This window comes from Gracilinanus agilis, chromosome 3, assembly GCF_016433145.1.
Source record: "Gracilinanus agilis isolate LMUSP501 chromosome 3, AgileGrace, whole genome shotgun sequence".
Classification (NCBI taxonomy): Eukaryota; Metazoa; Chordata; class Mammalia; order Didelphimorphia; family Didelphidae; genus Gracilinanus; species Gracilinanus agilis.
In genome coordinates, this window is record NC_058132.1 from 679,086,906 (window position 1) to 679,110,893 (window position 23,988).

At 41.5% G+C, this 23,988-nt stretch overlaps 1 protein-coding gene across 1 annotated transcript in view; it reads left to right on the forward strand.

Moving 5' to 3' along the window:
- MFN1 (mitofusin 1) overlaps nt 1-22,964 on the forward strand; it is a 39,131-nt gene extending 16,167 nt beyond the window's left edge. Inside the window, exons 4-18 of the mRNA XM_044670943.1 lie at nt 110-272; nt 1,151-1,275; nt 2,060-2,168; nt 3,108-3,215; nt 4,314-4,467; nt 4,546-4,613; nt 10,973-11,094; nt 11,985-12,111; nt 12,218-12,322; nt 13,231-13,333; nt 13,824-14,053; nt 15,120-15,272; nt 19,983-20,179; nt 20,961-21,095; nt 21,932-22,964. Coding sequence (XP_044526878.1) covers nt 110-272; nt 1,151-1,275; nt 2,060-2,168; nt 3,108-3,215; nt 4,314-4,467; nt 4,546-4,613; nt 10,973-11,094; nt 11,985-12,111; nt 12,218-12,322; nt 13,231-13,333; nt 13,824-14,053; nt 15,120-15,272; nt 19,983-20,179; nt 20,961-21,095; nt 21,932-22,001 — 1,969 coding nt within the window. The 3' untranslated portion in view covers nt 22,002-22,964. The remainder of the gene's footprint in view (nt 1-109; nt 273-1,150; nt 1,276-2,059; nt 2,169-3,107; nt 3,216-4,313; nt 4,468-4,545; nt 4,614-10,972; nt 11,095-11,984; nt 12,112-12,217; nt 12,323-13,230; nt 13,334-13,823; nt 14,054-15,119; nt 15,273-19,982; nt 20,180-20,960; nt 21,096-21,931) is intronic.
- Nucleotides 22,965-23,988: the final 1,024 nt, after the last annotated feature.

Genomic DNA, 23,988 nt, shown 5'->3' on the forward strand with positions numbered 1-23,988 from the left:
CCTCCTGTCTCTAGGCTTGACTCTCAATCCACTGAGCTACCCAGCTGCCCCTAGAGTTCTTATTCTCAGTGTGTTTTTCTACTTCTCCTTTCCTGCTCTCTTGTTTTAGGACAAGCAGTGGCAAGAGTTCTGTCATCAATGCGATGTTATGGGACAGAGTTCTTCCCAGTGGCATTGGCCACACAACAAACTGCTTCCTGAGTGTGGAAGGAACAGATGGGGATAAAGGTTATCTGATGACGGAAGGATCAGATGAGAAGAAAAGTGTCAAGGTGTGCACCATCATTGGAGAACTTGCCTGGAAATATTAGCTTTTTCAGCTCTTTATTCTGTACTTTTTGTATCGCTGGTGAGGACTAAGACATTTTCTGTCTTAAATATCTTTCAGTATCCCTGAAATTAAATATTTGTGGAAATCATTCATAGTTGATATTTTAAATTCTTCTCAAATAAAGGAGACCTAGACATAGATAAATGCAGCCGCACTTTTTGGAATCGGCACCTATCAGCACACTGCCTAAACTCCTTTTTGTTGCTTTTTTCCTTTTGGTCCTGACTTGTGACTTAATCAGGAGAGGGTATAAAGTTCCCTCCCTCACAACAGACCAGCAGCTCTTCAGGTACTTAGTCTAAGAGAATTTGGGGCCTGGAGTCTTGACAACTGGTAGGGTTTGCCCGTGCTTGCATAGCTATTAGGTGTCAGAAGGTGGAATTGATCCCATGTTTTCCTGACCCTAAGACCAACCCCAACCCACTAACCTCACATATGGCCTAAAGTTATAATACTCAATACTTAGGCCCTGAAACCTAGAGCCTATAGATCTTGCCTTGCCCATAGAATATTCTCTCCAAGTTACTGAAAATTCCACTGAATTCTCAGGATGAGTATTGGAGTCAGGAAGGCTTCAGGCTAACCTGACCCTGAAATAGCTTACACAGTCTGTAAATGTGGTTTTTACTCACATTATCCATCATTTTACATCCAGATCCAAGTATTCTCCTCAACAGGACAATGGGCAAGAAACAATTAGGAAGACCAGGAACATGTTTTTAAAACTTAGCCTTCTTTATTTGAGTGGAAAATGGACATCCTACTCGCTTTGATTTCTGCAGCCCTTGAAGACTAGAAACCCTTTTGTTTTCTTTTCAGACTGTTAACCAGCTGGCCCATGCTCTTCATATGGACAAAGATCTGAAAGCTGGCTGTCTTGTACATGTATTTTGGCCTAAGGCAAAGTGTGCGTTATTGAGAGATGACCTGGTTTTAGTAGACAGGTAAGTCTGTGTGTTCAACTTGTTTTGTTGACTTTATCAGATATCATTTCATCCTGTACGTAGAAAAAATTCTTAAGATTAGAAAGTGAAAAGGATAAAGTATTGAGTTTCTTGGACTAGTTTTGTTAGAGTGTTGCACCTATGTGGGTGGCTTTACTTTTTTCATGTCTAGAGTAATAGAAGTGTTGCCATACCCTTATTAAGGCATACCCTTATTAAATATTTCTCTCCATTTCGAATGACCCACTTATGTTTTGGAAACCATGTTGTCAGCAGTGGAACATGATTTTAAGTAGAACAGGTGTGCATATTGCAAGCTTTTGGCTTATTGTAACCCAAGAAAAAATACTCACTTTTATAGGTAAGAAAATAATTTAACTCCTAAGCCTTGAATTTATAATTAGAACCATTTCTTTATGGAAATTATTTTGCATGATCTGCTCTATGGAGACTACAATCTATTTTACTTAGTATTTATGTTTTCAGTTTATAGAGTAAGAGGTTTGTTTTTTTTTTAAATTGTTTCAAGGGGCAGCTGGGTAGTTCTCTGAATAGAGGCAGGCCTGGAGATGGGATGTCCTGGATACTTAGACACTTCCTAGCTCTGTGTCCACGGGCAAGTCATTTAACCCTATTTGCCTAGCCCATACCACTCTTCTGCCTTAGAACTAATACTCAGTATTGATTCTAAGATGGAAGGTGAGGGTTTAAAAAAAATAATTCTTTGAATTTTCACTAAAAAAAGTCATTTTCTTGTCTAACCATGTTTATTTTATCTCAATAGCCCAGGCACAGATGTCACTACAGAGCTGGATAGCTGGATTGATAAATTTTGTTTAGATGCTGATGTCTTTGTTTTGGTAGCAAATTCAGAATCAACACTAATGAACACGGTATGATTTAATCACATTTCTGTCTTTTAATGTTGGGATTCATTACTCTGTCAGTGATAATTTTGAAAAGTGGTAGAATAGAAAAAAACAATAATAATTATATGTGGAAGTTAGTAGCTTTCTTTTACCACAAAAGACTTGTCTTTTGGAGAATTTCCAAGGTTTCAATCGTTTTGTACATCACTTGACTTCTTATGATCATGGTAATCTGAGATGAGTCCAGGTGGGTCTTTGGTTGACTCAAGTTTGGCAAACAAAGAAGGCGAAGGGACCAGGACAGAAAGGCGGCCTTTGTCTTCAAAGAAGGCTTTCTGACCATATTTGCAGTTTTGTACAGCTGATTTTTGACATTAAATTTCTATTCCTTTGCCTAGTTGTTCAGTAATGTTTGAGGCTAACATGTTATCTGTCATTAAGACACAGATGGAGTGTTAGGTTGAGAGAAGAGCATAACTCTTTTAAAATAATTATAGTCTTGAGGGGGATTTACTAGAACTTACACAAATCTGATTAGAAGTCAGTAAAACACTTTTTTACTAGTGGTTTACTAGATTTGTAGACAGAAATCAGTGTCAGGCTTCCCACAACCTGCCTCAGCTTTCTCTTCTTCAACACCCTTTTAAGTGGGTACAGAGACATTGTAATGATGTAGTCTAAAGACTTGGGATTCAGTATAAAGGTATTTAGGGTTTTCCTTGGTTCTTTTACACAGAGAGAGTTATAACACTTGTGTAAATGCTATTATTTATCTTAATTTCCCCATTTATCAATTGATTTTAATAGAATAGAAACAAAATTATTTGATATCCTTTTCCAATGTTTAAATTTTTCTGAGAGATCCAAAATGTTTGCATCATAGTAACTAAAATTTAGCTCTTAAATGTAAATTGACTGTATATCTTTGAATAAATGAGTTTTGTATTTTTTGGCCTCTTTTAGGAAAAACACTTTTTTCACAAGGTAAATGAGCGACTTTCTAAGCCTAATATCTTTATCCTAAATAACCGATGGGATGCCTCTGCCTCAGAACCTGAATATATGGAAGATGTGAGTTGTTTTCTTAACTTCTGAAATGATCATAGAAGCATTGTATTATCAGACCAGGAAATTTATTTGCATTGCAGGGCTAAATGTTATTAAAGCTATGCCTTTGGCCCATGAACACTGGTTTAACTTTAGTTGAAGCATAATAGATTCTGCTCCACCCTTTTACCTTTACTCTCTGCTTTAAATGTGTTTCTTATAGAGAGTATATTGTGGGATTCTGTCTTTTAATCTATCCTGCTCTCCTTTTCCATTTTATGGGTGAGATCATCCTGTTTATATTCACCATTATGATTACTTAACTGTGTGTTTCCCTCTCTTTTATTTCTCCCTGCTTATCTATTTCTTACCTTTCACAAATGGAACACTCTTCTTACCTGTTCACAAATGTTCTTACCTTTCACAAATGGAACCTATTTCTTACCTGTTCACAAATGGAACATTGGTTTAGGAAAAAATGAAGTGTGTGTGTGATCTGGATCTGAATATGAGCCCCTTTAAAGAAAAATATAGAATGACAGATTAGAAGATATTTTCATTTTAGTTCTACGTACTTTTGTTTCTGGGAATTTTAAAGAAGATATTAAAATGATACAGATTGTATTACATTTGTTTTATAAGTAGTTTTATTCTAACATGTCATCATTTTTCCTAGATATTTCAGAGATTTTTTTTTTTTACTTTTGACTATAAAAATATCTCCTATTTGTGAACTTTAGCTGCCATAGAAAGAAAATTTCTTTGACTTGCCGAGTTATGTTGAAACAAAACAAGCATCCTCTGACCAGTAGAATTTAGTATACGATTGTTTCATGTGGGACTGGAATTTGAGGGAACTACCAAAATGTGAAGTCACCTAATTTGGTGGTCTTGTGAAATGGACCTGAAGGATATCATGGGATCCTGGAGAAAGGCCATGGTGGATATTGGATGTTTTAAGGATAAATGTTCTTAATGGCTTTAGAGATAATGATCATGGAGCCAGCAGGGGAATGCTAGAGATCACTAATCTGAGTCTTAATACCCTCATTTTGCATATAACCAAACTTTTTTTGCCATTGCTCTTTCTTCAAGGTTTTTCATAGCTCTCACTTTGTGCAGGTTCGTAAGCAGCACATGGAACGATGCCTGAATTTCTTGGTGGAGGAGCTCAAAGTGGTGGATCCCTGTGAAGCACAGAATCGCATATTCTTTGTTTCAGCAAAGGAAGTTCTCAGCGCCAGAAAGCAAAAGGCACAAGGGATGCCCGAGAGTGGTAGGTAGCACTGATCGAGAAGGGTTTGGCAAGAGTTTCTTGTAGATCCTTATAGAATCTTTACCCTAACTATTACAGGTGGGGCACTTGCTGAAGGATTTCAGACAAGATTCCAGGAGTTTCAGAACTTTGAACAAATCTTTGAGGTAGGATTTGTTTGGATTTCCAACTTCTTCCTAGGTAGGTGGTAAGATGCCATTGCTTTGCTGTTGTTTCCATTAATTTTTTTCCAACCTGGTCTGTCAGTACTGGTGTGCCACAGAAAGGCCAGATAGAAGAGAAGAAGCTGGGACTCCGTTAATTTGTAAGCTTTGTGAGTGGAGAATGCAAAAATGTCTCTTTTCCTTCTTTCTGTGTACTTTAAAGCTCGTCCTCTGTTTCATTCCTGAACAGTGTTGAAAAAAAAAATTCACATTGTACTCTGTTTTAGGGTCAAGTTTGCCAAACAGTTTTTATTAACATTATTCTAATATCCAAGCATTTCTAGCTTAGAGAGAATGTGTAAATGAGAATGTCTGAATCATTACAGATCTTTCCATGCCTTTGGGCATATTGCTTCCCCCAAGATGATTTGAGGTAACATGGAATCTTGAACAAAGAAAATTGCAAAATATGTTAAAAGTCCAATTTGAGGTTGACACTCTACTTCTCCAAATAGAATACTAGTCACTCAGTGATTATGTTCCTTCCCTCACCCATCTCCTCTCTAGAACTGAATGGTCTCCAAAGGAGAAAGGTCACAGGTCTCTAAAAGCACTGGGGGCGCAATTATTGTAAGAAGACCAAAGGTAGTCGTTGTTCTGGGTTTGGTTTCTACCCTTCAATCTTTCTGTCCCAGAAAGGCTTTTTATTCACCTTGAAAAGTCTGAAGGGCTTTTTAGACTAGAGAAATATTTGTTGCTATTTGTGGAGAAGCTAAAAAGGAGATTTTTGAATATGCTTCTTGTATTGCTACAGACTACTTTCAAGTCATTCTTGTCTCTACAAGAGCCATTAGAGACTTCCATTCACTTTAAAAAATTCTTCTCAAAGCCTGCAAATATTGCCTTTTGTCTAGTAGTCATGATCTCTAGAATACAAAAGGTAGGGGGGAGGTAAGAGGGGAGAATCACCCTTTTGCCCCTTTGAGATCAGAACTAGTAGAGGGATATAGAGAATGCAAGAAGGTTTATAGAAGAGCAAGGTAAAAAAAAAAGATTTTCACTACTGTACAGGGACATAAAACTCTCCTATGGTTTTTAAACTCTTACTTTCTATCTTAGAATTGACACTAAATATTGGGCAGAAGAGTGGTAAGGGCTAGGCAGTGGGGGTTAAGTGACTTGTCCAGGGCCATATGGCTAGGAAGTATATGGGGCCAGATTTGAATCCAGGGCCTCTTGTCTTTAAGCCTGGCTCTATCCACTGAGCTATACCGCTGCCCCCAGAGAAGAGATTTTGAAGAAGAAAGAGATTTGAAAACTCCAGGCCCTCTCCAGTCAATGATTATTCCTTAGTTGGGGTGCTCTTTGCACCTTGTCTGTATGTACCCTGGCTGGTTAGGGAGAAATTCTAGCCAGTTGCCCAGTATGGTGTGTTTCTTGTGTGATCTTCTCTCCTACTGGTGGGGAGCAGGATGGAGCCCAGATTACTAAGAGTTTTGATGCCTTCTAAGGCAGACAGCTGTGGCGCTGGTTGGCCAAACTTCCTCTCTAGCTAGAAGGTTCATCACTTTATTTCTCCTGCCAGCCATCACACAGGGAAGGATGTGACCGCATAGAGGTTGAGGGGAAAGGGCCTGCTCTGAGCCTGCCGTTAGAAGGCTGGGTTATGCGATTTGTCCTCTTCTCCTTCTCATTGTTCCCTGTGCCGATGTGGAGTTTGGTGCTTTTGTCAAACCCTGGGCTGTTGGGGGGTGCATAAGAATTTTTAGGGGTGAATACTTTGGCATAGTGGATAAAGAGCTGGCCTCAGAGTCCGAAAAAAGTAGGTCTCTAGTATGGTTTCTGACAGCTCTGCTGGCTGCTCGAGAAGGTGCTTTCCCAAGTTTGTGGAAAGGCAGTCATTTACTGCCACAGATTCTTAATTTATAAGCAAAGGAGATGCCCGCAGAGTGTGTAGTACCAGCTCAATTAAATTTTAGCCTAAGATTTCTTTCATATATAAAAGCAATAAAACCAAAGGCAGTGAGTGCTTACTCTGTGAGCTTTGGATGTACTAACCAGATACAGGAATGCACAGAAACACAAAAGCTTCCTTGCATTTAAGAAACATCAGCTTTTGAATATCTAGTGTAGACTGTTAATGGCATCAAAAAAATAGCTATTGGAAAGGGATAAAAGTACAGAGTGTTCCTTCAGATAGACATTGTTACTACAATAGACCCTGTGATTATTCCTGGAAACCAAGATGGAGTTAGTTGGGTTCAGAATCAATTAAGCTTTATTAGAGTTAGTTGGTTACAGGATTTTCCTTAGCTGAGAATTCCCTAAATTAATGAAATAACAGTTCTAGGACCTTTTTTCTCCAGTACCTTTTATACATTTTCCCAAGGACATCTCCCACGGGAGAGTTGGGATAAGCAGAATAGACTATGGGGTTAGTTTTAGCTCAATTGATATGCTATTTAAAATATTATATTCAGAGCTTGTTGGAGCTTCCACTTTAAAAAAATCTTCAAATAATCAACTTTCAAGATAATTGTGTGGCCTGAAAGCAACTTGTGCATTCAATCATATTCTCAGTAAATCTTTTTATACTTCAGAAATGCTTGAAATTATTGCCATAAAATTAATACTTTAAATATATATGTATATATGTATATTTTTGCCTGAGGCTTATGTGAGGATTAATGGTTTCTGCTGGCCCATGAACATCTAGCTTTTTCAATAATGACTTTTGGAGAAGGTGTGGGATGGGTCCATAGAATTCATCATGTGGTTTGGTAATTAATAAAGTAGCCTACATAAAAGGGAATGGATCTCTTAAAAGATGATAGTTGAGGGGGCAGCTGGGTAGCTCAGTGGATTGAGAGCCAGACCTAGAGACGGGAGGTCCTAGGTTCAAACCCGGCCTCAGACACTTCCCAGATGTGTGACCCTGGGCAAGTCACTTAACCCCCATTGCCTACCCTTACTGCTCTTCTGCCCTGGAGTCAATACTACAGAAGGTATGGGTTTAAAAAAAAAAAAAAAAAGATGATAGTTGACTTTTCTTAGGAACTGGATGGATCCTAAATGAAGTGAGTTGAACTTCAGGAATGAAAATTCCCTTGATGGCACCATATTCTGTTACCTTCCTATTCTACCTAGGAACTATTAATTATACTTTTATTAGGAAGTTCATAGTTATTTCTAGAAAAAATTTAGGGCAGATCCTCATGATCTGAATACCAGTTGGAAATCTCAGTGTTGTTTCTCTTGTTTAAAATCACCTCAATCACCGCTTTGATAGCACCTCTGTGCTTTCCCTCAGTGCTGCTTGGGGGACTACTCTGTAGCCACATGGGGCTTCATTTAGGGTTTTCCCCTTCTGTCTCCATCTCACATAGGAATAATGTACCACTATCCCTTGTGAAAGATGGAATTCCTAAAATGGAAAAAAACTGGCAGTTTTGAAAGGTCAAAATCCAGGAGTGTCTCTGCAAAAGAGACTAATTTCTGCATCTAGGAGCTGCTCAGTGACTGTTGTCTACGTTGAGGCATCTTGGGGGCTTTAGGTAGCCAGTGGCAGTGAGCTTTTGACTTCTACTAGTTTTGCATCCTACAGTATTAGGTCAGCTTCTTCTTTTCTGAGACTCTTTGCACAGCTAAGAGTTCCTAAAGGGAGGCATTTTTTAGGCCAAGAACACAAATGTACCAGATTCAGTGGGATGGTTTGCTAATTTGCTGAGTTTTAACATCAACAAAGGTGTAGTGCGGCATGTCATGGTGTATTTTGTTTTGTTTTAAGGAAAGTTTTATTTCTTGTAAGGATTGTGTAGAAAAGCAAGTGAATCAGATTACAAAGAACCACCACACTGAATGGATCTTAAATACTATTTTTGACAAATTTGGTTAAGATTTTTGTATTTGATGTGCAGTATGAAAAATGGACTTCATTTGTTGTTACTTCTATTTTAATGACAGTTTTATTACTGCTTTCTCCTCTTCAGTCTTATTTTTTTTAAAACTTAAATAATCCACCTCTATTTCCAATTAACTTTTGGAGCTCTTCTTTTCTATCCAGTCTAGCTCTTAAATTGTGCTGTTACTTATAAAACTGAATCTTCATGGCTGAAACCTAGATCTACTTCATCGAGGAGCATTTGCCTGCCTTTTAATCATTCTTTTTGCTTTTGTTTTTTTTTCTTTCTAAAATTTGTCTTTTCTGCTTTCATCATATAATTTAAGGTAACTTAACTAGGGATGCGTATCCATAAGTGTCCATAAGAGATCATTTACAACCTCTTTAGTGATTGAATAAACTAAGGCATGCATTGTTACCAGTTTTGAAGAAGTAAAAAATGCATTTGTTTAGGATTAAAGTGTCAAACACAAGTACGTGACCCATAAAACTCCCCAGTGCAGCCTGAACCAGATGAGAATTAATTAATTAGTCAACTGAAATTTAATAAAAAGGATTTTAACGTGATTTTCTTTAAAAAAAAAATCATTTTCTGTCTTGAAATTGATATTGGGTATTGGCTCCAAGGCAGAAGAGTGGTAAGGGAGGCAAAGGGGGTTAAGTCACTTGCCCAGGGTCACACAGCTGGGAAGTGTCTGAGGCCAGATGTGAAACCAGGACCTCCTGTCTCTAGGCCTGACTCTCGATCCACTTAGCCAGCCCAACGTTTGATTTTCTAAGTGTCCCTCAAGTATCCTTGAGTGGCCCTTACTTAGCCCTCAGGGATCCTTAGCAGTGTTTGGTGGTCTTGTTTTTATTTAAGTTGGACATCCCTGCTGTAGGATACCTGCTTATGTTAAATGATGGGTTCTTCTACATCAGTGGGGAAAATGACCCAGAGATCATCAGCAAAGACCCATGAAAAGAATCTACCAGTCCTAATAAATTAAAGTTTTAGCTCCATCCTAACATAGAGTGAGTAGTTCTTGCTCTTATATACCTCAAAGAAGGGAGGGGGCTGATGAGAGGGGAGTGCAAAATAGAGATTGAGGAGGATTCAGCCTAGGAAAAAGATCAGAGTTAAGGGAATATGGTCAGTTTTAAAAAATAATAAAGGATGACTTGGGCAGCCAATCAGTTACTTACCAAATTATGACACCAGATCTAATGAGTGCCTTTTGAAGTCTGAAACCAAATCAAGAGGCACTAGAGAAAGAGAACGCTTTAAGACACATAAAGAAAAGAGCAGATTTTACCCCGCCAGAGACAGTGTCTCTTGTGGATGGAGATCTGTCGTCCAGTCCAGGAAGAGCTCTGACACCTACTGACCCTGCACAAGTCACTGAACACTCTGGAGACACTTCTCTGAGACTGTGGGTGAAGACTCGGCCTTTTAGAAGTTGGACAAAGGGGCCAACCTGCCAGGGTTGGTCCAGCATCCTCATGTGGCTGCCCCCCACTACTTAGGAGGCTACCAGCCCCGTCCCAGTCAGACTTCATCTCCCCAGGACTCAACATAGGGAGCTCATTTTAGACTCTCAGAAAGTGGCACAGGCCAAACATAGAGGCTGAAGAATTCATGTTAACAAAAACTAAGGCTCTTTGGTATTTCCTCAACTTCTCAGTGCCAGGCTCAAAAAGAGCAACCATGTTCTTTTGATAGGAGACTGTTTGGCCTAATGTAATAGTTCTTGCATTATTTTGAAAAACTTAATAAAATTTTAGCCATTTAAGTATTCAAGGTACTATTAACCCCCATATTGAGTTAAAGATAAAACGAAACCAATTGATTTTGGTCCTTGATTTAGGAGAATAAATCATATTGGAGTCATATGATGATGTTATAGCTGTTGGAAACCAGATGTATTTATATTTATGGTTTTGAAAATTGCAAGAGTTGTTTTTGAAAGTCTTCAAAATTAGAGTTTAGTTTTAATCTGATTCTAGCTATTTTAATGGCATATTTCAGCTAAGTTTTGAAGCATAAAATTGTGAACAAAATGAAATTGAACTTTCCTTTTTAGGAAAGCTTTTAGGTTACCTGCTTTAATGTATAAAATTGGGGACTGGCTAGAAAGATTAAATAGGTTCATAGTAACAAATATTTTATGTGGGGGAAGTTATCCTGTTTCTTTGTGTTAGAATTTTTAACTCATATCACCATACTTTTCCCTTTTTTCTTTTTTTAATCTTTTGTTATACAGTTGACTGCACATTACTGTGGAAAAATACACAAAGATAGCGACTTGCTGTTAAATCTTTTTAAGTTTTGAGCTTTAAATGCTTGGCATAATTTATTTATTTGTTTGTTTATTTTGGAGGGGAGGGTTTTACTTTGATAACAGCAAGTTTTTGTGTTTTAAATTCCTGAACATGTTGAGATGGAATTACAGTAATGTGTTGTGGCTTGGGCCCCTCGCAGGAGTGTATCTCGCAGTCAGCAGTGAAAACAAAGTTTGAACAGCACACTATCAGAGCTAAACAGATAATAGATACTGTGAAAAACATAATGGATTCAATAAACGTGGCAGCTGCTGAGAAAAGGTATGATTTCATTTTGTTCCAATGAAAGAATGTTAATTTTTAGTAATCACTTAGATTTATTTCCAAGGTCAAATATTTAACAAAATACGTTAAAATATAACATATTCCAAAATCACCTTTGATTTACTAAGCATTTTGTCTCCTTTTATGGATGATAATGTTCACATGTATTACAAAGTAATCACAACTCAACTGTAAGTTTTTGGCACACAAAGTCAGTCGTCATTGAGATTCCTGTTTTTTATAGGGCAGAAAATATATTTTCAATAACCAGAATATAAACTAATTTAGCAGCATATGAAATGAGTATGGAGGGAATCAGGCCTGCTGATAAGAGAATCAGAATTTTTATAGGAGTAAAGAACCATTTTGGGGCCAGGGATCATTATTTTTAGTTATAAACTATTTGATCTTTCTTAGGGAGTGCCATAGAATTGTTAAATTAAGGAAATTTAAGCTCTGTTCTTAAAATCTTGATAGGAATAAGAATTATGGTTTGTCTTAGACCAGTAAATTAGATTACTTTACCTTTTGTGGATTTTCCAAATGCTTCCCCCAAAACAAAATATAATTTATATCAGAAAGCAGCTGATTCACCTAGTATTGGAGTGCCCCCTTGGTTTCTGGCCCTGTGGGAAAGCAAAAAGGAGGGAGGGGTAGCCCTAGCATTCATAGAGCCTGTTAGCAGTAGTAATGACTAAGTTAAGTTCATTTTACTCTTTCACATTGCTAATTTAATCTAACATAAATGGTTAACTGTTAGTTTGGGGGTTTTTTAATGCCTTAAACTATTGTATAAATTTCTGTGAGCAGACTTAGGCTTGCTTAGTTGCTTTAATTCCTTTATATATGCCTTAACTGTATATTGTTGCCCCTTAATGGTACCTTAGGATTTATTCACTGGAGGAGAGGGAGGACCAGACTGACAGATTGGACTTTATTAGAAACCAGATGAACCTTTTAACACAAGATGTTAAGAAAAAAATCAAAGAGGTTACAGCTGAGGTAGAGAGCAAGGTATGTGCATTTAAGAATAGTCTCAAGGGGCTTGTCTTGGGAATGGTGGTATTTTGGGATGTTTTAAGATGTTTCTCAATTTCATGACTCATTCTAATGCTCTCAGGTTTCATGTGCCATGACAGACGAAATTTGTCGCCTTTCTGTTTTGGTTGATGAGTTTTGTTCTGACTTCCATCCTTCTCCAAGTGTGCTCAGAATGTATAAAACTGTAAGTTTCATGCCCACCCAGTTCTCGTGTGTGTTATTTCCTTATTTTATACTATTGGATATAATCTTCTTAGGGTCTTAGTAAAGGCCATTTTAGATCTATTGACATTTTCAGATAGACTCACATGTTAGCCTCCACATATCCTTTATTTACTTTTAGTCATTATTTCTATGTTAGTTACAACAAACATTAAAAGAGTCCTCACTAGGCTTACAAATGGAATTGTCTTTGCCTTGGTCAGTAGAATGGAGTTCATTATGTGCTCTTTTCTATATATGATGTCTAACTTGGCTGAAACATTATCCAAGATTTTATTCCTTTTAATATTTGTCGTTTTAGAATGACAGAACATTCAGTTGAATTCACTGCTCTGCACGTAGGTGCCTAATAAATGTTTGCTTAATTTAATTGAAGCTGAAGCAAGGAGAGGTTTTCCTCCCTAAGCAAGATGATGGAAGTGATCTTTGCATTTTAGCAGGTGATGAGAGAGACAGACAGACACACACCTTTGTGAAACAAGGTCTAGTTATGAAACTATGGAGCAACATGGAATAATTTTTAATCTGAGTAAAAAAATGTTAGCTTTTTTTTTTTTTTTTTTTTTTTTTTTTAATTTTAAACCCTTAACTTCTGTGTATTGACTTTATAGGTGGAAGATTGGTAAGGGTAGGCAATGGGGGTCAAGTGACTTGCCCAGGGTCACACAGCTGGGAAGTGGCTGAGGCCAGATTTGAACCTAGGACCTCCCGTCTCTAGGCCTGGCTCTCAATCCACTGAGCTACCCAGCTGCCCCAAAATGTTAGCTTTTGTTAGACTTGAAAGATTTCTATTATAAAATATTGTTTTATGTCTGCCCTGGGATATAATTGGTTATGAAAAATAATAATAATATATAAATTTAACAACAGGAACTAAACAAGCACATAGAAGATGGTATGGGAAGAAATTTAGCAGATCGCTGTTCCACTGAAGTCAATGCCTCAATGTATCAGTCACAACAGGAAATGATTGGTAATAGTTTTGCTGCCCTAAAATGGAGTTTTTTTTTTAACTTAAAAGTTTTATTTCGTCATTTGATAAAAATTTTGTGCTTGTCCATGAGTATTACATTGAGTTTGAACTCTTTAGTTGCCAAGAGTAATACATCATTGATAGTTTTTCTGCTTTCTCATATAGTTCTAAGGGGTTTTGTATTATTTTAAAGGTAAAACAAGTATAATCTTTTTAAAAATTTATTTAATTAATTTAGAACATTTTCCCATGGTAACATGATTCATGTTCTCTCCCTCCCCACCCCCCCCATAGCCATCGAGCAATTCCACTGGGTTTTACATGTGTCTTTGATCAAGACCTATTTCTATATTATTGATATTCGCACTAGCGTGATCATTTAGAGTCTAAAACAAGTATAATCTTACTGTATACTTATTGTAGAAAAAATTTAAAACACACAAAACCCACTCATACTTGAAAGGAATGTTGTTTTTTTTCTGCTTTTCAGAAAATTTAAAGCCATTACTTCCTGCTGGTATACAGAATAAGCTTCATTTATTAATCCCTTGTAAGAAATTTGATCTCAGCTATGACTTGAATTGTCACAAGTTGTGTTCTGACTTCCAAGAAGATATCGTATTTCGGTTTTCCTTGGGGTGGTCATCCCTGGTTAGCCGGTTCTTGGGCCCTACAAATGCCCAGAGGGTCCTTTTAGGATTATCAGAGCCCATTTTACAGGTATAGTAAAACTTGTTAAATTCTGCTTGAAACTTATGTTTTATTGCATGTAATTTTAAAAAACCAGAGCTGGCTCATTGATGTATTTGTCATACCATTAGCATACAGACCAGTTGCTTTCAATCTGGCTACTCTTCACTTTGATGTACAAAGTGTGTCTTTGAGAGAAAATGGGCCCTCGACTTTGGGAGATCTCGATTCTCCTTAAGCCTTTATAGGTCTCTGTGCCTCTGAAGGTTTTGACCTCTGAAGCTGGCACACGTTTACGGGAAGGATGGGGCTTTACTCGCAGGTGGTGATTCGTTGTGACTGTGAGCACATTAGTGACTTTGTGGCCACAGACTGATAAGATGATGAGGAAAGATGCAGAAAGTGTACCTTTGCCTGGAACATTTCCTCTCAGAGAGAGGTGCCACATAGTAAGGCCAAAGAAGACCCAGAATGAAGGGCAGCCATTAACCTCTCAGACCACCAGGATGGTAGTGTCTTGTGAGATGGTCTGCTTGTCCTTCCTTCCACGCACCACGGCCACCTCTCCAGTATGTGCCGGAAGGTGTAGTTAATCCACTCAACTACAGGGAGTCCTGCACCGCTGGCTCTCTGTGACCCAGATGCTTCTGTTGTCTTTGATACACTCCAACCTTTAATTCAACTGAATTGCAGGACGATGTCTTTTCCAAACTGCAGTTGTTGACCCAGGAAAATTTAGACTACAGTCTGCTTACTGTTTTAGCCAGGCCATTTTTCACATTCTTTACAATGAGCTTTTTGAGGTCGTGGGGTGGGGGTGTGGGGGGGGGGGAACAGATGACCGTTTCTGCATTATTATTAGTGTTTCCATCTCCATTTTCCTCAGAAAGACTTTGTGAATTACTCATTAAGGGAATAACTTTTTTTTTCCTTTAGATTCAACAACTTTTGGAGAATTAGAGGGCTAAAAGATAAAGAGAGGGTCTTTGTGCAACCAGCCATGCAGCCTTGAGAAAACTAGAAAAAGGGGCAACTTTTAGTAGAGTTTTGTAAATATAACTGTCTTGTTCTGTTTGTTTTTCCATATTGCCACCAGGTGCCTCGATCTATAGCCTCTACTCCCTCTGCTCCTCCCAATCCTGCCACACCGGATGCTGTGTCTCAGGAAGAACTGATGGTTACCCTGGTGACAGGGTTAGCTTCTTTAACCTCAAGGACTTCTATGGGCATCATTGTTGTCGGGGGAGTGGTGAGTAACATTATTCTGTCTCTGAACTACAGCCAGCATTTGGATAGTGCTTTGTAGGACTTCCAGGAAAAGGACATCCTTGGCTCTGATTCCAGGCTCAGTGATAACATTCAGGAGTTTTGTAGGTTAAAAAAGTATGCAATTGTGAAAATGTTTAGAAAGTCTGATCACAAATAAAAATATCTCTTTGAAAGATGTACACTATACCAGATGATCTTCAGTATTAAAGAACTTGTTTCTAAATTGTATGGTTAGTAATATGAAACATAATGATTTTTTTGTAGCTCTTTACCTCCTCCCCTTTCCCCTCCCCCCAGGTATGTGAAAGTAATAAATCTGAGAATCGCAGCTCCCAGGCAGTTAACCTGGCAGATTGGGGGATAAAGAAAATGAATTTACCCATTTAATTTTACTTATTCGTAAGATAGTGAACATTGCAAGCTTATCTATCTGTGATTATCTTTAGTGTATGGGAAAGTTTAATGTATTCCACATACTGCTGAGAAGTCGTCTTTGTCACAGACCCACAAGATTTGAGAGTTGAAAAGGACTTCATTGTGGCCCAGAAGTTCCACCAATATGTGAAGGGAATCTTCAGCTCTGCCATAGCTCACAGGGAGATCATCTAGTCTTGGCTTGGAAGAAGAGCTCCAAGAACTGGAGAGCTCCCTGGGAGGCAGCCCTTTGCCCTTGGGAATGCTCTCATTGCTAGGAAGCTTTTCCTGACATTAAACCTACTTTGGCCTCTTGTCCACTGGAGTCACGCAAAACAAGTAACATAGAATCCAGGTTTTTACCGTCCTGGTGCTCTTCCTTGAACACTTTTCAGCTTGTTAATAGATCCTTCTTAAATTCCTTAAACTTAACCCTTGAGATAAGGAGTCCACTGGTCCTGCCAGTTCTTATTCCTGTAAGCTCCATCTTCTGCTTCATTGAGTTGTCATATTACACTGCTGTCTCATTGACCTTGGAACCCACTAAACCCCCCTGGATCTTATTCAAAACAAATTACTTTCGGGGGCAGCTGGGTAGCTCAGTGGATTGAGAGCCAGGCCTAGAGACAGGAGGTCCTAGGTTCAAATCCGGCCTCAGACACTTCCCAGCTGTGTGACCCTGGGCAAGTCACTTAACCCCCATTGCCTACCCTTACCAATCTTCCATCTATAAGTCAATACACAGAAGTTAAGGGTTTTAAAAAAAAAATTACTTTATAACCTTGCCTTGCCCATCTTATTTTGGTAAAGTTCATTAATTTTGTACCCAAGTGTTTATCCCTATTCATTATTTATCTTATTAGATTGAAGCCAAGCTCCTCAGCCTGTCCATGTACTTTTCGAACCCAATGCTGTCAGAACAGTGCGTTAGCTATCCCTGTAGACTTCGTGTCATTTGAAGTTTGAAGAGCACTCCTATGTTTTTGTCAAATTCACTGATAGGAATGTTAACTAAAGATCTGAGGGCCTAGTGCGGATCTCTGGGGCACTCCACTGGAAATCTTCTGTCATACTGGCATTGAACAATTAACAACAACAAGAACCTTTTGAGACTGGTCATCCAGTCAATTCTGAATCCATCAGTTTCCATTATCATCAAATCCATTTCTCTTGTCTTCTCTAAAAGAATTGTATAACTAATCAATACACTGGTCCACAATAGTTTCCAAGAACTCAGGATGAACAGTTCTGTCTACCTCCAGAAAGAAAACTTGGCAGACTTTGAACACAGAATGAAGATTTTTTTTTCTGGCTTGATTTTTCTTCCTTTCTTCTCTCCAAACCCCCCACCCCTCCACAACATGGCTAAGGTAACCTCGTATGTAGAATGGATATTGTACTTCTTGCCTTCTAAGTGAGCAGAGAAGGGGCTAGAGCGAGAGAGGAAAAATAGGGAACTGAGTATTTAAAAGTGAAGATTAAAGCAGAAACTCAGTCAATCAGGAGGATCTAGTTTCCATTCTGCCACAGACACAGTAGTTGTGGGGCTTTTAGGAAATCAATTAAATTCTTGGCCTTAGTACTCTGTCTGTAAAATGGGGTTAATAATTATATTTGCATATTCAGTGAACTAAATGAGATAAGGCAGATAAAACACTTTGTAAACCCTATATCTATCTATTTATTTGAGATTTTTATTTTGAATATTTCCCAATAGTTACATGTTTTATGTTCTTTCCCTCTCCTCCCAACCCCCCAGACCCTCCCCCCCCCCAGTAGCCAAAGCACAATTCCACCGGGTTTTACATTCTAAACCCTACATTTAAAAGAAAAAAGAATAGTTTGTTTCTTTATCAAAAGCTTTGCTAAAATTTAGTTAAATCTCTATCCCCAGCATTCTTATCTACTCATTTAATAGTCCTGACAGAAAAGGGAATGAGGTTAGTTTGGCATGACTTGGTCTTGATGAAGTCATGTTGATTTTTTTCTAGCCTTTTTCCCCTTTTAGATGTTTGTCAGCCATCTCATTTAGGATTCCCTGGTATTGAAGTTGTTGTTACTGACCTGGCAACTCAGTGGTATAGTTGATAGAGTACTGGATCAAGAGTAAGGAAAAATAGCCTCAGACATTTATTGCTTTGTATCCTAGTTTCCTCATCTATAAAATGAGATTGGATTCAATGACCATGATCTATTGATCTCCCCCATTTTTTCTCTTTAGAAAATTGAGTTATTTGCAGTTCTCCAGTATTATGTTACTTCTCTAAAATGATCTTAAAAATATCGTTGGCAATGCTTAGCAGTCACAACTACAAGTTCTTTCAGAAACCAAAGATGTTTATCTGGGCTAGGTGACTATAAATTAAATTTTTGTTGTTTTTTTTTTTTTAAATTAAAATTAGTTTTCTCTCCCTCTTATCATTTCTCACTTCTTGCAAAATAAACATACTCAAGCAAAACAAATGTCCACATTGACCATATTCTTTTAAAAAATCTTATTCAAGGGGGCAGCTGTGTAGCTCAGTGGATTGAGAGTCAGGCCTAGAGACAGGAGGTCCTAGGTTCAAACCCGGCCTCAGCCACTTCCCAGCTGTGTGACCCTGGGCAAGTCACTTGACCCCCATTGCCCACCCTTACCATTCTTCCGCCTATGAGACAATACACCGAAGTACAAGGGTAAAAAAAAAAAAAAAAAAAAAAATCTTATTCATGGGGGCAGTTGGGTAGCTCAGTGGATTGAGAGCCAGGCTTAGAGATGGGAGGTCCTAGGTTCAAATCTAGCCTCAGACACCTTCTAGCTGTATGACCCTGGACAAGTCACTTAACTCCCATTACGTAGTCCTTACTGTTCTTCTGCCTTGGAGCCAATACACAGTATTGATTTCTAAGATGGAAGGTAAGGGTTTTTTAAAAAAAAAAAAGTCTTATTCATTCTCTATCACCTCTATTATCTCTTATCATCTGGGGAGTAGCTCCTTTCATCTTCATTGGTCATTGCACTGAGTTCTTATAGATTTCTTAAGTGTTTGTTTTTGAAAGTATTATTAGTTCTGTATTAATTTTCTCTTGGAGACTGCTCATTTCACTTACTTAGTTTATACAGGTCTTCCCAGGTTTCTCTGAAACTGTCCAGTCATCATTTTCTATGTCCCAAAAGTATTCCATTATGTAGATAGACCATGATTTGTTCAGCCATTTCCTAATGGATCGGCACCTTCTTGGTTCCCAGTTCTTTGTTACTACAATAGCCACCATAAGCATTTTGTACATATTACATTCTCACTTAATCTCATGGGCTCTAGAGGTAGGCCTAGCATTAATGTCCCTTTTCTTGGGTGCTCTTGCTTCTCTCAACATATTGCATGACCTGTGTGACCTCTTACTTGCCTCAGTTTCCTCAACTGTAAAATGGGAATGATAATAGCACCTACCTCCGAGGTTTTTTGTGAAGATCAAATAATTGAAAAGTGCTTCGTACGGTGTCTGGCACAGAGTAAGCCATGCATAAATGTTAGCTCTCAGAAAAGTTATTTTCCTTATAAGCAAAAATAAAACCAGAACTGGGCCGTGGTATCTCCTGTTGTTTATTAAGATCCCATCCAAGTGAAGGCCCTCGTCTAGCCCAGCCCATTCCGTGCTCAGACATTCTTGGCGGATGCTGTTACCCGCCCCGCCTCCCCTTATACATCTGGAAAATCTACGTGGTTGGCCGAGTTTTGCACCCACGTCGGTCTCCCCCCTCTGTCTTCAGGCTCCCCTCGTGCTCACGGCGCCTGTGGAGACCTACCCCGAAGGACTAGGAGACGGGAGGGGCTCCTCCCGCTTGGGTCACGCCGAACCTGAGGCTCGGAGAGCAGCCGGCGGGCCAGGGAGCCCTCTCTGGGGATGGCAGACGGCACGGGCTGCTCCTTCTGCACTTCGGAGATCACCCGTTCTCGGGTTCAAGGCCGTGGGCCGTCCTGAGCTGCGGAGGGGAGAAGGAGGCCGCTGGGGAAGCGCTCAGTAGGCAGAGCGGGTGTCAGCCGGCGCTCCCCCTCCTTAGGCCTTCCTGCCCAGAAGAACTTGAATCTAAGACAGGGAGCCTGACATTATTCCAAACAGCACGATACATGACAGTGAAACTCCGAAAGAGCTGCCTTAGAAACAGACTGACAGAGGAGCGTTTCCTTTCCTTTGGTCCCTCTTTAAACCGCCCAGGGGAGAGTCCTTTTACCCGAACAGAACGGCCCTCCGGCGCGGGGCTGCTCCACGCTCGCGGCCGCTGTTTCTCTTACAGATCTGGAAGACGATCGGCTGGAAGCTGATCACGGTGTCCCTGAGCATGTACGGGGCCCTGTACCTGTACGAGCGGCTCACGTGGACCACCCGCGCCAAGGAGCGAGCCTTCAAGCAGCAGTTCGTCAACTACGCCACCGAGAAGCTGCAGATGATCGTGAGCTTCACCAGCGCCAACTGCAGCCACCAAGTGCAGCAGTAAGTGGTGGGGCCTCCTCGGGCCTCCCCGGGGCCTCCTCCGGCCCCTTTCTGCGGCTCTGCCCTGGGCCGGCCTCAGAGCTGACACATGTTGACGGTGGGCGGGGAGGGGACAGGTAGGGACCCCCCGTGTTTCTGGGTCACCCGGTCAGCGTGGAACTCGGCCTGACCACACCGACGGGGAGCGCAGACGGCGTCGGCCCGCAGCTTCCTTTTGTAGAAAACCAGGCTGGCCCGAGAGGGGAGCAGGAGGCGGCTGCAGGCTGGATCTGGGCCGCCTCTTGAGTGGGAATGAGGAGGCGAACTCCCAGGAGAGTCCGGCCTCGAGGGAGCCCTGAACTTCCTTGTCCAAAGAGCTGATCAGGGCCAGGGCAGGCCTGGGGGCCCGGCTTTCCTGCTACCTCTTTGGTGTTCACTGAGTGCTTTGGGGACTGCTCTGTCTGTGGCCAACAATCCAGCTGCTCCTTCTGCCAAGCAGCTTTTAGGGTTTGTTTCTTTTTTTGATTTGTTAAAGTTCACAGGTATCTCCCTCCTTCCTTATTTGTTTGTTTTAGAACCCTCACTTTCCATCTAAGGCAGAAGGGGCAGGGCGAAGCAAAAGGGTCAAGTGACTCATCCAGGGCCACGGCTGGGCTGTCAGGCCACATTTGAACCCAGGTCCTCCCAGCTGTAGGCCTGGTGCTTTAAAGGCTGTGCTACGAAATCACTTGCCCTCTCCCCCAAGCAAAGCAGACTGGCCTAAAGTGGTTTTCTCCCTAATCTATTTTTCTTTCTTGAAAAGGGAAATGGCCACGACGTTTGCTCGTCTGTGTCAGCAAGTCGATATTACCCAGAAACAGCTGGAAGAAGAGATTTCTCGGCTGTCCAAAGAAATAGACCAGTTGGAGAAAATACAAAGCAGCTCGAAACTTCTAAGGTACGTCATCGGGGAGCGCTTGCTGGCACCAGAGTCGTTGGGTGGCGTAAAGGAGGGGCAGAGTGACACTCGCTCGAGATTGGTGGCGCCGTGTTTGGTTTCTGCTGCTGCTCTTGGGCTTGGAGGGAGATGAGCCGTTTTAGGTAGGGAAAAACCTAGAATGACGTTTCTTTTCTTAACTCCACATTTTGCATCAGCAGCTAAAAGCAGTTTAAATGGATAAAACCAGCCCTTTTCACTTGAAGTGGTTTAAAGCCACTTGTGGGCTTCCTCTGCTTCTGGCCTTGCCCGTGGCTTGTTGTCTGGGCATTGATTGGAACAAGAAAAGTGGGAGCCACAGAAGCTCCCTCAGCATGAAAGGGCAGCCATGTCTGGGCTGGGGCTGGGGCTGGGGCTGGGGCAGGGGCAGGGGCTGGGCAGCCCTGGCATGCTGGGGTGCGATGCTGGGCGAAGCCCGTCCGCTTTCCGGGCCGGCTGTGCTGCGTGTGAGGACGCCGATCCCGGGCTCGCTCCCTCCCTCCCCCTCAGACTGGCTACACTGTCAGTGGCGAGGCAGGAGAGCGGCAGCCACGCGTGTCTGGGCTCACTGTGAGCCCGGCTCCGCGCCTGGCGCTCCATTTGGGGTGCGGCTGCACCATTTCCCAGAGAGGCAGGACTACACTAGCGAAGTAGAAAGCCCCCCGAGAACCCCCTTTAGCACTGTTGTTGGGGCCCGCCCAGGGCAGGGCGGTGTTCCAGCCCCCCGCAGAGCCTGCGTGATGAGCCGCTCCTGCGCGCTGCGGCGCTTCCCTGACCCGCAGGCTCACCGGGGCTCCTCGTGTCCACTTTAAATGCAGAAACAAAGCCGTCCGCCTGGAGAACGAGCTGGAGGACTTCACGAGGCAGTTTCTCCGGCCGAGCAAATAGGAGGACGCGAGCAGACGGCCGCGGCGGCACCCGGGGGAGAAGCAGGACTTTCATGACAAATGACGCTCGGCGGGAACTCCACGGACTAGGCTTGTCGTAACTGCCGAAGCGGCAGAGGAGGTGGCAGAGAACATTCTGGAGGTGTCGCGGTCACTCGCCGCCGTGTGGTGCGGGGGGGGTGTCCTTACGTGTCATGGGATAAAGAACCAAACGTTTTGCCGATTTAAAATGATGAATGAATTTGTGAAGGGAAGCACGAGGCCTGTGAGCGCCGGGCCGGGCCTTGAGCCCTCCATAGCGCCTTGTTGGATTCTCAAAAGCTGCTTCCTGGCATCCAGGAATGACGGGGGGCCCTTTCAGTCCTGCCTTTTCCAGAATAATTTCCAGGAGCTCCTTTATGGAGAACAACCCATCTTTTTAGAAAATAGTCCTATTTCTCTTAACAGCCCAGAAGAGGAAGTTTCTTAAAATGTGTATTATTGATGCAAATAACAATCCTTTTTGTCCCTGGGCAGGCAAGCAGCCCATTATGCTACCTAACCCGTCCCCGGCCTTGTGGGTTGTTGTTCACTTAGCTGGGATTTGGGGGTGATGGAGTGCCCGCCGGCCACCTCGCCGGCTCGAGCGGGGCTCCGGCCCCCCGTGTGTGCTTGACTAGACATCAAGGCGGCCTTCGCTTTGCTTCGCGGGGGGGGGGAAGGATGACTTTGTGACTGGGCCGGGGCAAGGCGGCTTTGCGACTCCCTTATTGTAGGCACAGAGCTGAGCTCTTTCCTGGCCGGCTGCCTGAGCAGTTTTCTGCGGGGAACACTTTACTGTAAATAGGGATTTGGGGGATTATTCATTCAGTGCTTCCCTTTTTGTGCCTTTAAGGCTTCTGAATGCTATTTATTATTCGACCTTCTCCAGGCAGGGGTGCCTATATTTTTAAAGAATAAATAGCATTGTTTTTGGCCATTAAAAGCCTTTCAAATTATTTATATATTTTTATGGAATTAAATGTTAACAGGATAAAACTGTCAGGTCTAGAACTAAATGAAAAGTTAACATTGTATGGATTAGCCATCGACGGGCCCCACTGAGGAATGGGAGAAGTGGAAACACAGCGCTCCCCTGTGGTCCGAGTTGGCGTCGGCCCTTAGTAGGAGCCGGTTCTGTCTGCGTGTGAACAGCACATCGATCTGATGAGTAGCAATTATAAACGTTTTCTTCAGTACTTTGAAATAAATGCCACCTGACTGGACATCTGCCGTGTGCATGTTGGAAATAAAGCAAGATGGCTGAAGACAAAACAAAATCGACCCCCACCCCCGATCCGGGAGCCACCCCGAGCCCTTTCTTGTTTAATCTAAGTTGGGGAACGGCAAAGCCTACGACTTGCACAGAAATTATGTCATTTTAGCACTAATGGGGTTCAGATTTTTGCAAGATCCTTGATGTCTATTTTCTATGTCTGTTTGCAAGATCATTTATAAACTTTGTATAATTCTCAACTTTTTACAAACATAGTTATTTTATAGCTGTTCAAACTTGTGAGGGAAAAAATAAAAACTATACCCATTATTTGCTTGATAGAAAAAGTTTATACTGGCACTTTGGAAACCACGCAGCCCTTTTCCCCCCTTTAAGACCGTTACCTTCTGTCTTAGCATCAAGAGCCAGGCCATCGAAGGGACTTGGCCAGTGGCCTCCCAACTCCACGCCACTGAGCTGCCCTCCTTGCTTTTTTGTTTTGAAACCTTGACCTCCCCTCAGTACTGTATATTGGTTCTAGGGCAGAGTTGGTAGGAGCCAGGCAGTGGAGGTTAAGTGACTTGCCTGGGGTCACAGCTAGGAAGTTTGAGTCTGCCTCTAGGCCTGGCTTCCAGCTCAGAGTCACCCAGCGGCACTCCCTAGCTTTCTCCCCCTACCAAAATTGTAAGATCCAGCAAGCTTCTGGGGAAGACCAGCTCTCATTTCACCAACATCCCCTTTTGTAGTTCTGAAC